At 36.3% G+C, this 13,324-nt stretch overlaps 1 protein-coding gene across 2 annotated transcripts in view; it reads left to right on the plus strand.

Moving 5' to 3' along the window:
* DLGAP4 (DLG associated protein 4) overlaps positions 1-13,324 on the plus strand; it is a 125,679-nt gene that overhangs the window by 47,472 nt on the left and 64,883 nt on the right. For both annotated transcript variants that reach the window (XM_015816992.1, XM_015816991.1), the window contains 2 exons: positions 5,650-5,700; positions 7,686-7,932. In XM_015816992.1, coding sequence (XP_015672478.1) covers positions 5,650-5,700; positions 7,686-7,932 — 298 coding nt within the window. The remainder of the gene's footprint in view (positions 1-5,649; positions 5,701-7,685; positions 7,933-13,324) is intronic.

Here is a 13,324-nt window from a genome sequence, read left to right on the forward strand (position 1 = left end):
CCTAAGGAGGATTTTATTTAGGGACGATTTTAAGTATAATTTTAATTGGAACACAGCCTCTAATATTTGGTTTTTAATTTGGTTTTAGAAGGGTTTTATTTTTGTATATTGTTATTGTATCTGTTTTTAATATGCTGTGCACCGCCCTGAGTCCTGCGGGAGAAGGGCGGTATAGAAATTAAAATAATAATAATAATAAAAAATAATAATAATAATAATAATAAATATATTTAAAGTGCATTTATGAAATATTATCTTAATAGTCAGATACTTTCCCTACATTTAATCAGCTTATCTATTTCCTGCATAGCATATCTACCTATATTCAGTTTAGACATGTCTTGTCATCTAACCATATTATACATACACCAAATTGCAGGATTCTTCTTCACAGAAGCACTTGAGGACAGAAAGATGTTGGACTACATAGAATTTTCAAGTCTAGCCCGTCACAGCTCTTCATAGGTCTTAAAATGCTTCTCTGTAATATATTAGTTACTCCACATAACACTAAAATTTCCTAATAAACATTTGAGATAACAATAATTGCATTAATTGTAGTCATCAAGAGCTGCATATAATAAAATAAAATAAAATATATATTTGTAGCACAGAATTGCCACATAGAGAAATCTAATTGAGAGTTCTGCCTAGACTTGCCCTTTTTCAGTTATTCCTTTTCATTCTAAATTATTTTCTAATCACTGAGAAATCTCTATTTCTCCTAGGTTAGGTCTTCTTGTCCCCTCACTTTTTCAGACATTTTTCCCTCTAAAGCAAGGGTGTCCAACTAGCAGCCCACAGGCCAGATGTGTCATATGCAGGCCATGCCTACCCCAGCTCCGCAAAGGCAAAAAAGTCATGATACATCATGATACGTCACATGACACGATCGAGTTTGATGCCTATGCTCTAAAGCTTATTCCATTTTTGCAGATCTTGAGCTTCAGATCCTGAACTTATTAATACCAAATGAACTTTGTACAGATAGTTCTTGACTTACAGTAGACCGTCCATTTAATGATCATTCAAAGTTATAACAGTGCTGAAAAAAGTGAATTATGATCAGTCCTCTTCCTTATGACTGTCACAGTCAAATGATCAAAATTTGGGTGCTTGGCAACTGGCACATATTTATGACATTTGCTGCATCCCAGGGTCCCATGATTGCCATTTACAACCTTCCCAAGAGGCTTCTGACAAACAATGGAAGAAGCTAAATTCACTTAACAATTGTGGTTCATGTTCAAACTATAGTAAAACAGATTGTAAAAATCAGGTGTGACTCACATAATGACATCACTTAACCCAAATTCTATTTGGCAACCATTTTTGCTGCCTAAACAAGCACATGAGGAAAATGAAGTCTTTATTTGGAGATATTTACAAGATAAAAAGACTCCTGCCAGATCAGAACAATATTCCATATAATCCAGCATCTGGTCTCAGATTAAAGATTATCCTGTGCTTCAAGAAGGCTAATAAGTTGAGTTGACAGGTTCTGTAATTGATTATTGTCCAAATAGCCAGTATTTTAATGAAGCTTCCATTTAGGTAATAGCTATTAATGATTTACGTTCATAAATTTGATTCTACCCATTTTACAGCCATCAAACCAGTAACAGTCAGACAGCAAAGTCCCCTGGAATTAATAAGGTCCCAATAAGGTACCATCCAGGAGACCTCTGATGAAATTGTGGCTCAGAAATGCCAGAAAGAGTATAAACAGCACATCAGCTTTATGCACTGATTATTCTTCCTTTCTACAGCTACTTTTAGAAAGATATGGGTAGTTAAATTTCTTCAGATTACAGATATCTGGCAGTTCTATTAAGAGGAAAAGATAACAAAGATCAAGATTACTGTTTTCAATTCAGTAATCAAGTTAAATATAGAACTAGGGAAGATCATAATCAGCCTAATAACCAGATACTATGGATGGTCAATTAGGCTGAGAGTCAGAGAACATGAGCAGAATAACACACCAAAACAAGCTGGAATGACAAAGCATGGAAAAAGATTCAATTATGACTTATAAAAGCATTTTTGTTTTTGTGATGTTTGTCAAAAAATTTCATTTGTCATGTAAAAATTATTTTTTCTATAAAATATTTTGGGAAGTTTCTTGGAATCTTGGAAAAATGCCATAATAGTTTTGTCCAGCGGGTAGCAAATGTTGTCTATGTCCTGGATAAATTCAAGGAAGAATGAATTTCTTTGTATTGACTCTCCATTAAAATTAATAGTTACATTGATGTGACCTAGAATTCAAGTGATAGCCTTGCCACTTGCTTATTCCTCCAAACAACTTTGTCAAAGTGTTTCCTAAGTTAAATATATTTTCAGGCTTTTCAATAAAATTTGGGCAAGCTCCTAAGAATAAATATTTTTTTTTAGATTGGCTACTGGCTAGACTGTTCTTGAGCCTAATATACTGTATGCCTGACTATAGTTAGAACCTACCATGGAGTAATAGAACATTAGGTGTGTAATAGCATGGGGAAAATAAAATATTGATTGCTATTTAGTGCTAATTAGAATACTATTGCTGCCTTCTGCTGCCAATTCAGGGTGAGTCTGGATAATTCTAAGGATAACCATTGTAAGTAAGATACATCAGGATATACTTCTAGGGCCTTTTCAAGCCTGGAGCTAGCTCTGTGCTTTCAACCAGAGTTGGTTGAAGATGAACAGCTATATAAATATTTAAATAAAATAAATAAGTTGTTTTGCCTATTATAAATTTATTACTGTTGCTAAAATAACATCAATAGTGTTCCAATGTATTTTGCAGCAAACTTGATCAACCATAGAGTCAACTTCCTGATAATCCCTAAGCTAAGGTTTTAAATTATACAAAGATGTTCGGCTTCTACTTTTAGAACATTGTGAACAACCTGACTGTCCCTAGAAGCTTTAGATCTAGTTCTTAAGAACGAAGTGTACTCTAAATTATAACGTTCAGAATCAGAGAGCGAAAGAAAAAAAACTATTATATACATGTCTGCAATGTAATCAGATAAAACATGTGTAAGTTTTTAAATATAAATGAAATAGATTTTGTGTTTTCCCTGGCCTCATTCAATGAGAAGAACCATAGAAGACCTCTTAAAAAAAGATCCAGTTAATATTTACAAGTTATACCCTAAAACATGAAAAACATATCCAAAGAAAATGCTTAAATGTAGTCATAAAACATGATCTTTATAAAAGTGATAAGGATCTTCAAACTAACCACATTAAGCTTTCTTAAGCTGTTTCAAAATGTAGACTAAATTTTGTAATTTGGGAAAAGATGTTCACCATGTGCATAAATAAGATTTTATTTGAGAACCATTTTAACTTCCACACAGGCATCTGAAAACAGGTTTTTTACTGAAAAGACTATGGATAGCAGGGAGTTTTCTATCACAATCTGATTAACATAGCACTAAGAAGACCCTGGATTGACCCCAGTACTTTTCTGAATGGCTCACTGAGGTTATCTTTCTCATCTTCATAAATCATGTTTGGGTCCGATGCTTGTTCCCAAGTTGTTAAAACTGCAGTGAAGCCTTCAAACAAGCACTCCTCCCTCATCATTTTCCATCCATCTTTTATGTGCCAGTTTCCACACTTTATCCTTCTTTGAAACTTTCTCAAATACAGGGTTTGCAGTGATAACATAACGAGTTACAAACTGCAATTGTCCTTTTTTTTCATTTCTGGGATATACACCATGTCAAATTAATCAGGCTTAATGTCAACTGGGGCATACTTATACAATTGACAGGATCCTCTGGACCAAACAAGACTATCTCTTATGAAATGTTGATTATAAGAGGATGAGATTACATAGGTATTGAGTGGGGGGAGGAAGGATTTAAAAAGTATGAACTAATTGGAATCCCCACTAATAAAATCAATAATTGGCATGTTTTAAATCCAGCAACAATTTTTCCATTTAATACATTACAGGCACACTGCTAAAAAGTGGTTTTAAGTCTACCAAAAAGCAGAAAAGGAAATTGGTAGGCTATTTTTACTTTTAACATTTCCTCAAACACAAGTTTCCAAAATCTGAAAGTAAATAATTATTACTAAGTCATATTGAACTCTTTAGGACAGGGTCTAGGACAACTTGCCACTGCCGCCTTGCCACTGCCACTTCTCCCCGGCCAACTCGATGTGGGACAATTCACCCCAGCTGACTCAAGGTGGCACAACTCACACAGGATGGACAGCTCCTCCACAAGGAGGGGGAGGAGGTGGAGGTTCCTCTCACCTCTGACATTCTCCCGTGGCGAGCTCTCCCACGGCCAGGGAGGGAGAAAGAGAAGGAGGAAAAGGAGGAGGAGGTTTCCTTTGCCTCTGGCATTCTCCCACAGTGAATTGTCCCACAGTGAGCTGGTTGGGGCAAGCCAGCTGCGCCAAGCCGGTGGCAGCAAGCCGGCAGTAGTAAGTTTCCCCATTCCATTAGGAGAAGTACGTGCAGATCTCATTACATTTTTTTGTGATTCTACAATAAGATTTATAGGTTTAGGTAAACTAAAACCACCCACTGCTGCATCTATGCACGCCACTCCTGGTTGAAAGCATGCAGGATTTTATATGAATACCGCATCACTTAGTTAAGGCTGACATTGGCTGATGCCTTTATGGTAGAGTTGATGAAAATGCTATAAAGCTGTTAGCATTTATTTCTTGTTAAAGTACAGATGGGCCTTTTCAAATGTATAATGTAAGTAGGCAAGTCTATCCCTGAATACCTATTTTAAGGAAAGCTGAGGGGGAAAGATCCATTTATCTAATCCATCATTTTAATAATTGGAGGACAGCACTCTTTGTTATTTGATCTTTAAATTCTCATCTTCTGAGTATATAAATACATCTACCAAATCCATCTGAGGTTTGTAATCAATATGTAAAGTTTCAGTGCAATGCAACTCAGATGCATATTTGGAAATCAATATAGTGTAGTTAGATTATTTTTGCTGTTTTTATCTTTCTTCATAGATATGTGTGGTTAATTCTGTGCAGATATAGTTAGAAAAAAAGAAGGAAAGGAAAAGAAAGAAATTAGATACGTGTGTTAACAGTAGCCAGATTAAGTAGAAAGCGGAAAGACTGTTTAACATTAAAAGTCTGTTTTTAATCAAAACTAGGATTATAGCCCATATTATCTTACACTGGGCTCAGTGTGTGTTTTCTGCCTTGATAACCTTACTCAAAATTTGGTGGAAGAGACAACTAAAATGGTCAATAACTTTAATTACTCAGTTCTAATAGTGTAGGAAAAATTCTGCCCCAATATCGTGGAGTCAAATATCTTGGTTGTGTTCCAAAAATACTATTTTCCCAGAATATCATTTTTATTTAGATTTCATTCCCTATCAGTTTAGGGGAAATTAGAGAGTAGGCTAATTGTCTTATGTAGACTTAGTTTTGTGGAAATGTCAATTGTATCTAGGGATGTAATATTTTAAGTGTTGTCTTGCTGTGTTTGATTAGTTGTCAGAAGAGCAGCTCATTCTTCTGGATGTGGATGTCACAGGCCAAAATTGTTCCGTGGTTACCATTGTCACTTTGTGGTCCTGTTGAATGGTTCTGCAGTGAAGCAGTGAAATCCCAATCCCTTATGCTTTAATCTTCTCCAACTCTTTCTTCCAGATATTTGGACAATCCTCATTTATTCCACAGATATTTACACAAGAAGAGCAGGTACCGTCTATCTGACAATCTTCTAATGCCCCTTAATATGACACTATACTGAAGCTACTGTATACTAAGATGAGAGCAAAAATGAAATCAAGATGTAGTTCTTCCCAATATTCACATTTTTTCTAAATTTCTATTTAAAAATGCATATATTTGAAAGATTATGTGGAAGAATTCATAGAAGAACGTATTCAGCAAGAAAAATTCATTAAAAATTGTGCATATCTGTTGGAAGATGCTGATCCGTTTTCATGCAGACTTTAAGAAAATTCTGTGGGATAGAATCAATTTATGCTTGAAAAAAAATTAAAATTTACCAAAAGTGAAATGTGGATTTATTCCTTATATTATATAAAGTTTTGACATTTCCTGTTTTCTTCTCAACTCACTTTTCATTGAAAGCGCTTTTCCCTTTTTGCCTTTCAATGAAACTCCAGCAAAATCTTTTCATAGCATAGATTGATATGACTAAAAATCAATACCTTTGAATGACAACTTGTGAAGTGTGAGATAGAAATGAAGTCATCAGGAGGCCAGGAAAGAAAAAAGAAAGGTGGCAAGGAAGGTTAAAAGAACAACCATAATGCTTCAGTTTACTATTACTACAGCATTGGAAATCAATGCTAAGTCTGAATGACAAATATCATACCCAAATAGCCCATCTCTCACAGAGAGAATTACAGTTGAAAAGAATGTGAGGTAAAGACCATCTAGAATATGATGGGAAATATTAGCTCTAGCTTGAAGTAGCACAACAAATAATTTGAAAAAAGTCTATAAAATGTTGAACACTTATAAATTAAAAATACATGCTTTAGAAAAATAGATAGAATGTATTATTTCTAAGTATAGACAGGATTAGAAGATTTGGATTTTCTCACTAGAGATTATAGATGAAAGCTTAAGGGTTTTAAATTTCCGGTAAAAAATCTCTTTTTTCCATGTCATTGCCTTGACACGTTAACGTTCTCAGTTATGAACATTCCATGGGTCCATGTAATGAGAATCTCAAATCATTTTATAATAGCTGTGAGCTAATTTCAAACATCCCTTCTTGTTGGTGAGCCATCAAGCTATATTCCATCCAAAAGATATATACGGTGATCCAATGCATGGTTTTGAATTTCCTTAATTTGTTGCTTCCGTAATGATATCTATGGAGATTCTCAGTCATTCAGGTAATGGTTGTCCCAAAGGTGCTATTTCATGAGGCAACTGGACTTTCTTTTTTCTCTTTGAAGATGTTTCACTTCTCATCCAAGAAGCTTCTTCAGCTCAGAACTGCTCTGAGCTGAAGAAGCTTCTTGGCTGAGAAGTGAAACATCTTCAAAGAGAAAAAAGAAAGTCCAGTTGCCTTGTGAAAAAGCACCTTTGGGATGCCTTAATGATAATACAAAACCAAGCATCTTCCATGTCACAATAATATAAAATGTAGCTTTCTGGATCACAAGTTGTTCAGCCCTACTGGAAAACAAAGAAATCTTGCTTTGCACCAAAAAAACCCGGTGTCTTCAATTAGGACTTCAATAGGTAATTTGCAGCTAATGTACTCCATACAGGGCCTGTCCAAACTCTTTTTGTAGATTTTGGAGCTCTGTAAGATTCAGAAGCAAATCACTGAACTAGGAAGAGGCTATTTCTCTCTGACTTTTCAGTTGAAAACAAAATAAAATAGAAAGACATTGGTGTGTTAAACCTCAGATAGGCTTAATACAGCTAGAAAATTGAGGGAAAGTATCCATCTCCTTCAACAGGACAAGATTCTCAAATCCCTGGATTGCGGTCATTAGAGATATCATTATGCTACAGCCTTGTCCATTGTGACCTTTTGATGCCCAAATTAATAAATAATAAAAAACAAGGCACCCCTTGGCAAAGAAAAGTTGACATGAAATAAATATAAGAGACATATTTACAGTAAGGAAGCTTATGAAATATAGAGCACGAGTGATACTTTTGATGAAGAATGACCAGCTGTTTCCTTGCAGGCGACAGAAGAAGAGCTGAATGATCAATATGAAGGTATGTGTGAATCGACTTACAGTGAAGCAGAATCAGCTGCTGTGGAAGTATTGGACCTGCCTCTTCCCAGCTACTTCCGTTCCCGGAGCCACAGCTACCTCCGAGCTATCCAGGCAGGTTGCTCCCAAGAAGAGGACACAGTCTCTGTTCAGTCCCTCTCGCCACCCCCAGCCAGCACCATCAGTGGCAGCCAAACACTTCCCAACAACAACAGTAAGTCAAGATTTTCTTTTTCTTTCTTTCTTTCTTTCTTTCTTTCTTTCTTTCTTTTTCTTTCTTTCTTTCTTTCTTTCTTTCTTTCTTCCTTCCTTCCTTCCTTCCTTCCTTTCTTTCTTTCTTTCTTTCTTTCACTGTACTTGGAGTATACAAAGCTAAGAAATTTATTTGGCATGTCTTAGGAAGTGTTTGATGAGCCTGGAAAGAGAATTTTGAAAAGAACTTAACAGAAATTTGTAGGGAAATGTAGCCCAGAACAGACTGAGACAGAATAATAAACTGATTTTCCAGAATTAAAATTTCCTTTAAGAGTTCACTCTTATTTTTATCTATTAAGTCATGGCTTTTCAATGCAGCCTTTCCCAACATAGTGCCATCCAACTCTGTCACAACTACAATTTCTAGAATTCCCATTGGCGACACTGGCCAGGAATTCTGAACTTTGCCATCTAGCACTTCTGGAAATCATTGGATTAAGGATGCTGCCACAAAAAAAAAAAATCAAAATTGCTTAAAAGTATTCTTCCATCTCTCTTGTATACCGTGTTTGTGTGTGTGTGTGTGTGCACATGCGCACATTTGTGTTAGAGAGTTTGTGTGTGTGTGTGTGTGTGGGAGAGAGAGAGAGAGAGAGACAGACAGACAGACAGACAGACAGACAGACAGACAGACAGACAGACAGAGCAGTGCAAGGGATGATGTGAGTCATATAACTTTTATCCAGACAAAACAAAATATTTTTGGTGGGAGTAAGTGCCACTGAACATAGTGATAAGTTATAAATCAACTAGCCTTAGGGCAGCAATCCTAAACATATGTATTAGATTATTTTAGACTGGATTACAAATTCTCTTGCCTTCAGTGAAAAGTTTAACATACAAATTTGTTCAATAATAATACTGCTAGTAACTCTCCCATTAACATTAGTGGAACTAGCACTTCATGTTGGCAGTGTCACATCTGCTCTTTTCTTCCAAATTGCTTAAACTATAATAATTACAAGCACATGGTTTTGTAACTGTGATCTCAGATATTAACTCTGCCTTATAGCTATAATAGATCACTGTAAATTACATTTATCTAAATCTTGCTGAATGAAGCAGAAGATGGTAAAGTTGATTCTGGACCATAAGCAATCTGGCAAGAAAAGCTGAATTCTCCCTTTGAGTTCTGCCAACTTATGGAGAACTGAACTGTGTTGCTTATCCTACAGCAGTGTTTCTCAACCTCAAAAACTTTACGATTTGTGGACTTCAAGTCCCAGAATTCCTCAGCCAGCATGCTGGCTGGAGAATTCTGGGAGTTGAAGTCCACACATCTTAAAATTGCTGAGGTTGAGAAACACTGTCCTACAGGATGATCTCACCCAGCAATTTTTGAAAGTAATCTAACTGCTGTGGAAAACTAAAGGCAAGGCAATCAGCCAATAGACCATCCTTCCAATCACCAGGCAAAGTTTGGGAACAGGGTGGAAGCAAAAATTTACTTCTAGCTATGAACTGGAAGAACCACTCCCCCTCCTAAAAAAAGAATACCCTTGTTTCTCTGGGGGAGCTCTTTGCAAAGCACTCTGGCTTCTTGACATTGCTTCACGGAAACTCTGTGTTAGCACTGACAGGGAACTGAAGCTTAATAATGTACAGCAGATTCATTTCATGTGATAGTAGTCTTGACTTACCACTCACCTTGCAATAGCCTCTCTGCTCATGTCTCTGTTTTTCTCTTACTGGACTCAGGTATTTTGAGCTGGGTTAAAAAAAAATAACACTGGGAAAGAGACTGCAGGACCATAGAAGTGGGGTGAACGGAAGTCTATTCAGAGATTGTAGCACAAATGATACATTGGTTTAATACTATGTTCTTTGAGAGCTCAATTATTATTACTCTACCAGCAAGTCTCGAATTTTTGGCCCTTTGTACACCAGGTGAGCTTTTTCAGTGACAAACCAGACAGATGCCATCCAAACCAAGATACTGACCAAGCAACACTCCTGTTGGAGGGCTGATGTCATGTAATGTTTGGCATGTGTGTGGTAATATTTAAAGGAATTCTATGAACAAATAAGTGAAGAAGAGCACTACTTGGTTGGGGTATTTCTCTGTTTGGATATTAAAGAGAGAAGGTCTAATCTGGAAAATTTGAGTATGTGAGTTATGTGCAGAAAGTTCTGGTGTGTGTACATGTCTTTCCATTCCCTTGCCTCAGTGAACAACAGCTTGCCCTTCTGAATAAGAATGGCTACTCAGTTTCAAGGACAAAGGAAACAGGTCCACTGCATCCATACATTGAATTTTGTTGTGAATAGAGAAATTGGGTGAATGGTGTTTCTGAATTTCTCTGGGGGGGGGGGAGAATCTCTCAAGGACAGTTGCAACCCTTTATGATGATAGCAATATTGCTCATGAACAAGCTCAATGGGAGGTCTTCTCTCATTATGTTTTCCTCGGAATTTCTTTGAAGTATAGAAATTAGGAGGGAAGACTGCAGGCTGCTTAAAAAAAAATGACAGCATAGTGATAGCCAGGACATCAAGCATACTCTTTGGCTAGGCAAAATTAAGTAAGTGTAAGAATATCACATTATATTATGATTGTCTTCTCCTTTTTAAAGTAGTTCTAAAGTATGATTCTTTTCATCCAAATGAATAACTGATGAAATTCTCTTCCATCAAACTGAGTGAGAATTGGAAATTTTTAAAAAATCAGCAGAGGATTTTCTTTACTAAACATTAAAAGAAAGGTTCTTGCTAAATGGCAACTATTTGTTTATTTTTGTTCTTTGGTTATTTGGTATCCATATCCCATCAGCAGCAGTACTTTACATTATTTTCATAATTTTTATCCACAAGAACTATGTTCCTGAGTGTCAAGTTTACAATAATATGGGGCAGTAGACTAGTTAATAATGATAGGTTCTTTGAAAATCCTATTCCCATTGGTTGATAACAAAATCTTGCCATGTGGCTAAGCTAGCTATGATCAGGGACACTAAGTATCCTTAAAACATCTGCCTGAACACAGTGCACTGCCAAGTCCCCTTAATCCTCTAACTCATTACTAAATATTTTCCCCAGCAGATGGGTGGGACCACACCCACAGCAATTACTTTTCTGTTGACTTCACAGCAGCCCCAAGTCATTTGAAGTGTTTATCTCAAGATCCTATTCTAGATATGGAAAGAGATAGCCTCCCATAATTTGTGGTATACATGAATCAATTCCACTATTACAGCCAAGAAAGTTGTCACGATAGGACAGCACTATGGTGCAGAACTCCAGAAACCCAATGAGAATAATTCACAGAAGGGTTCCAGAGGCTTACCATCTTGAAAAAAAATGAAGTGATGTATTATGCAGTACAACGCCCTTTGAATTGTAAGTCTAAGATTACTGAATTGCACCATTGAGAGGCAAAAGGATGAAATATGATTAAGACATATCAGGAGGATAGAACACAGCTGTTGGTAATCACAATGATCATGATGAAATTTTGACTAAGGCCTGGGATAGGAACTCCTTATAACAGGGGTGTCAAACTGCCAGCCCATGGGCCGGATGCATCATGCCAAAACCGCACCCACCCCAGCTCCGGCAATGGGAAAAAGGTTGCGATACGTCGTGACATGTCACGTGACACGGCGAGTTTGATACCCCTGGCTTATAAGAACTGAGTATTATAAAACTTTGAAAAGAGACAACTTAGAGAAGATACAAAGTACTTGGAAAGTTATCAGAACAGGAAGGCCATAATCTGTTCTATCAATCCAGAGCGCAAAACATAATAATCTTAAAATTGCAGAAAGGCATATTATACTTCAGTTAACAGTAAGAGCTGCTCAACAGTAGAAATAATTACCTAGAGAATTTGAATCCTCAAAGGCTGAATCCCAGCCAGGAAAAGCTGATTATCATCTTAACTGAGCCCAAATATCAGAACATTTCCCATGGCACATTTAAAGTTAGTGTGTTGGCTTTGCTAGCTGGTGGTAGAGTACCTTTTAAAATAAATGTATTTGCTTGTATGGTTCTGGAAGCATTGAAATAGTTATGTTTTTCTTGACTGTGTGCTTTTATAGAGGCTGTACAATGAGTTAATTTTCCCTCTTTTATCACTTCTTTATAGTGTACAGATAATGGTTATGTTTCTTTCTTTGGGGTGGGTATTCCAACTGATACAATTCACAAAGTACCTAGATTTTGTGTGCCAGCCTATAGAGACCACTAGGGGACTGTTGTGCCTTTGCTAGTTATTTCTAAATGAGCTATATACCTACAATTGTAACTCATGCATTTATGTATTAGTAATTGTGTTGCTGATCCTGGATTATAATAAATCCAAAGGAGATGGTAGGTTCCCCTTGAACGGAGATGTTCAAACAGAAGTTGAACATCAGCCATATTTCTTAAAGAAGACTATTCCTGTTGATCTGAATTACTGAAAATCTGTTTAGAAAAATGAGTATTTTAGGATTATAGGTTCCGGAAAATAAAGCAAAAGGAGCAAGTAACAACTAGCTGAATAGGATTGCTTGGATGGAAAATGGTTAGTTTGTTTTAAGAAATCCAAAGCTATGTCTGAAAAGGTTGGCTTTATACTCTCCAAAACTTAATGGTAGCACTTGTTCATGCTAAAAGATGGGAATAGCACAATTTTAAAACAGATTGATGGGATGCTTCATTCAATGTGTATCTGTGCAAAAGAAGTGCTACAGTTAAACATTGCTCTTATTGAGATCTCTCGCTTTCTTACTTTTTATCTTATGAATAGTATACATCAGCGGTCCCCAGCCTTTTTGGTACCAGGGACTGGTTTCATGGAATTTTTCTATGGGGGGGGGGGTGATTTCACTTGCTCACCTGCTGCTCACCTCCAGCTGTGCAGCCCAGTTCCTAACAGGCCACAGACTGGTACCCATCTGTGTTACGGGGGTTGGAGACCCCTAGTATACCTCATATATGATAGGAATCAAAATGTGTGCACATGCATATGCATTACAGAATTTACTAAGCAAATAAATATATATGAACGTTAACTCAAGTATCTTCGCTAGAAATGTAAAAAATCTGCCCATCTTTTTTTTTTTTTTTTTTTTTTTCAATATAAAATTTTATTGTTTTTATCATAAGAGAAAAAAGAAATACATCACAGGTATTACACAATGATTTATCCCATCCCCCCATCCCCCGGACATCCCAAACCAAACCTAGGCTAATATTCAAATACAAGTAAACAAATATTAATATCTCTAACTCCAAACTCTAAACTTAAACAATCCATCTCCTCCGTGTCAATAAAAATTATTCATTTAATTAGTTCTTCAAATACCCAAAATCTTTACCATTTCAGCAAGATAGTTTAACAACATCCCTTACTTATACAAAAAAAGAAA

This window comes from Protobothrops mucrosquamatus, unplaced genomic scaffold, assembly GCF_001527695.2.
Source record: "Protobothrops mucrosquamatus isolate PMUCROS unplaced genomic scaffold, P.Mucros_1.0 scaffold547, whole genome shotgun sequence".
In the NCBI taxonomy this organism is placed as follows: Eukaryota; Metazoa; Chordata; class Lepidosauria; order Squamata; family Viperidae; genus Protobothrops; species Protobothrops mucrosquamatus.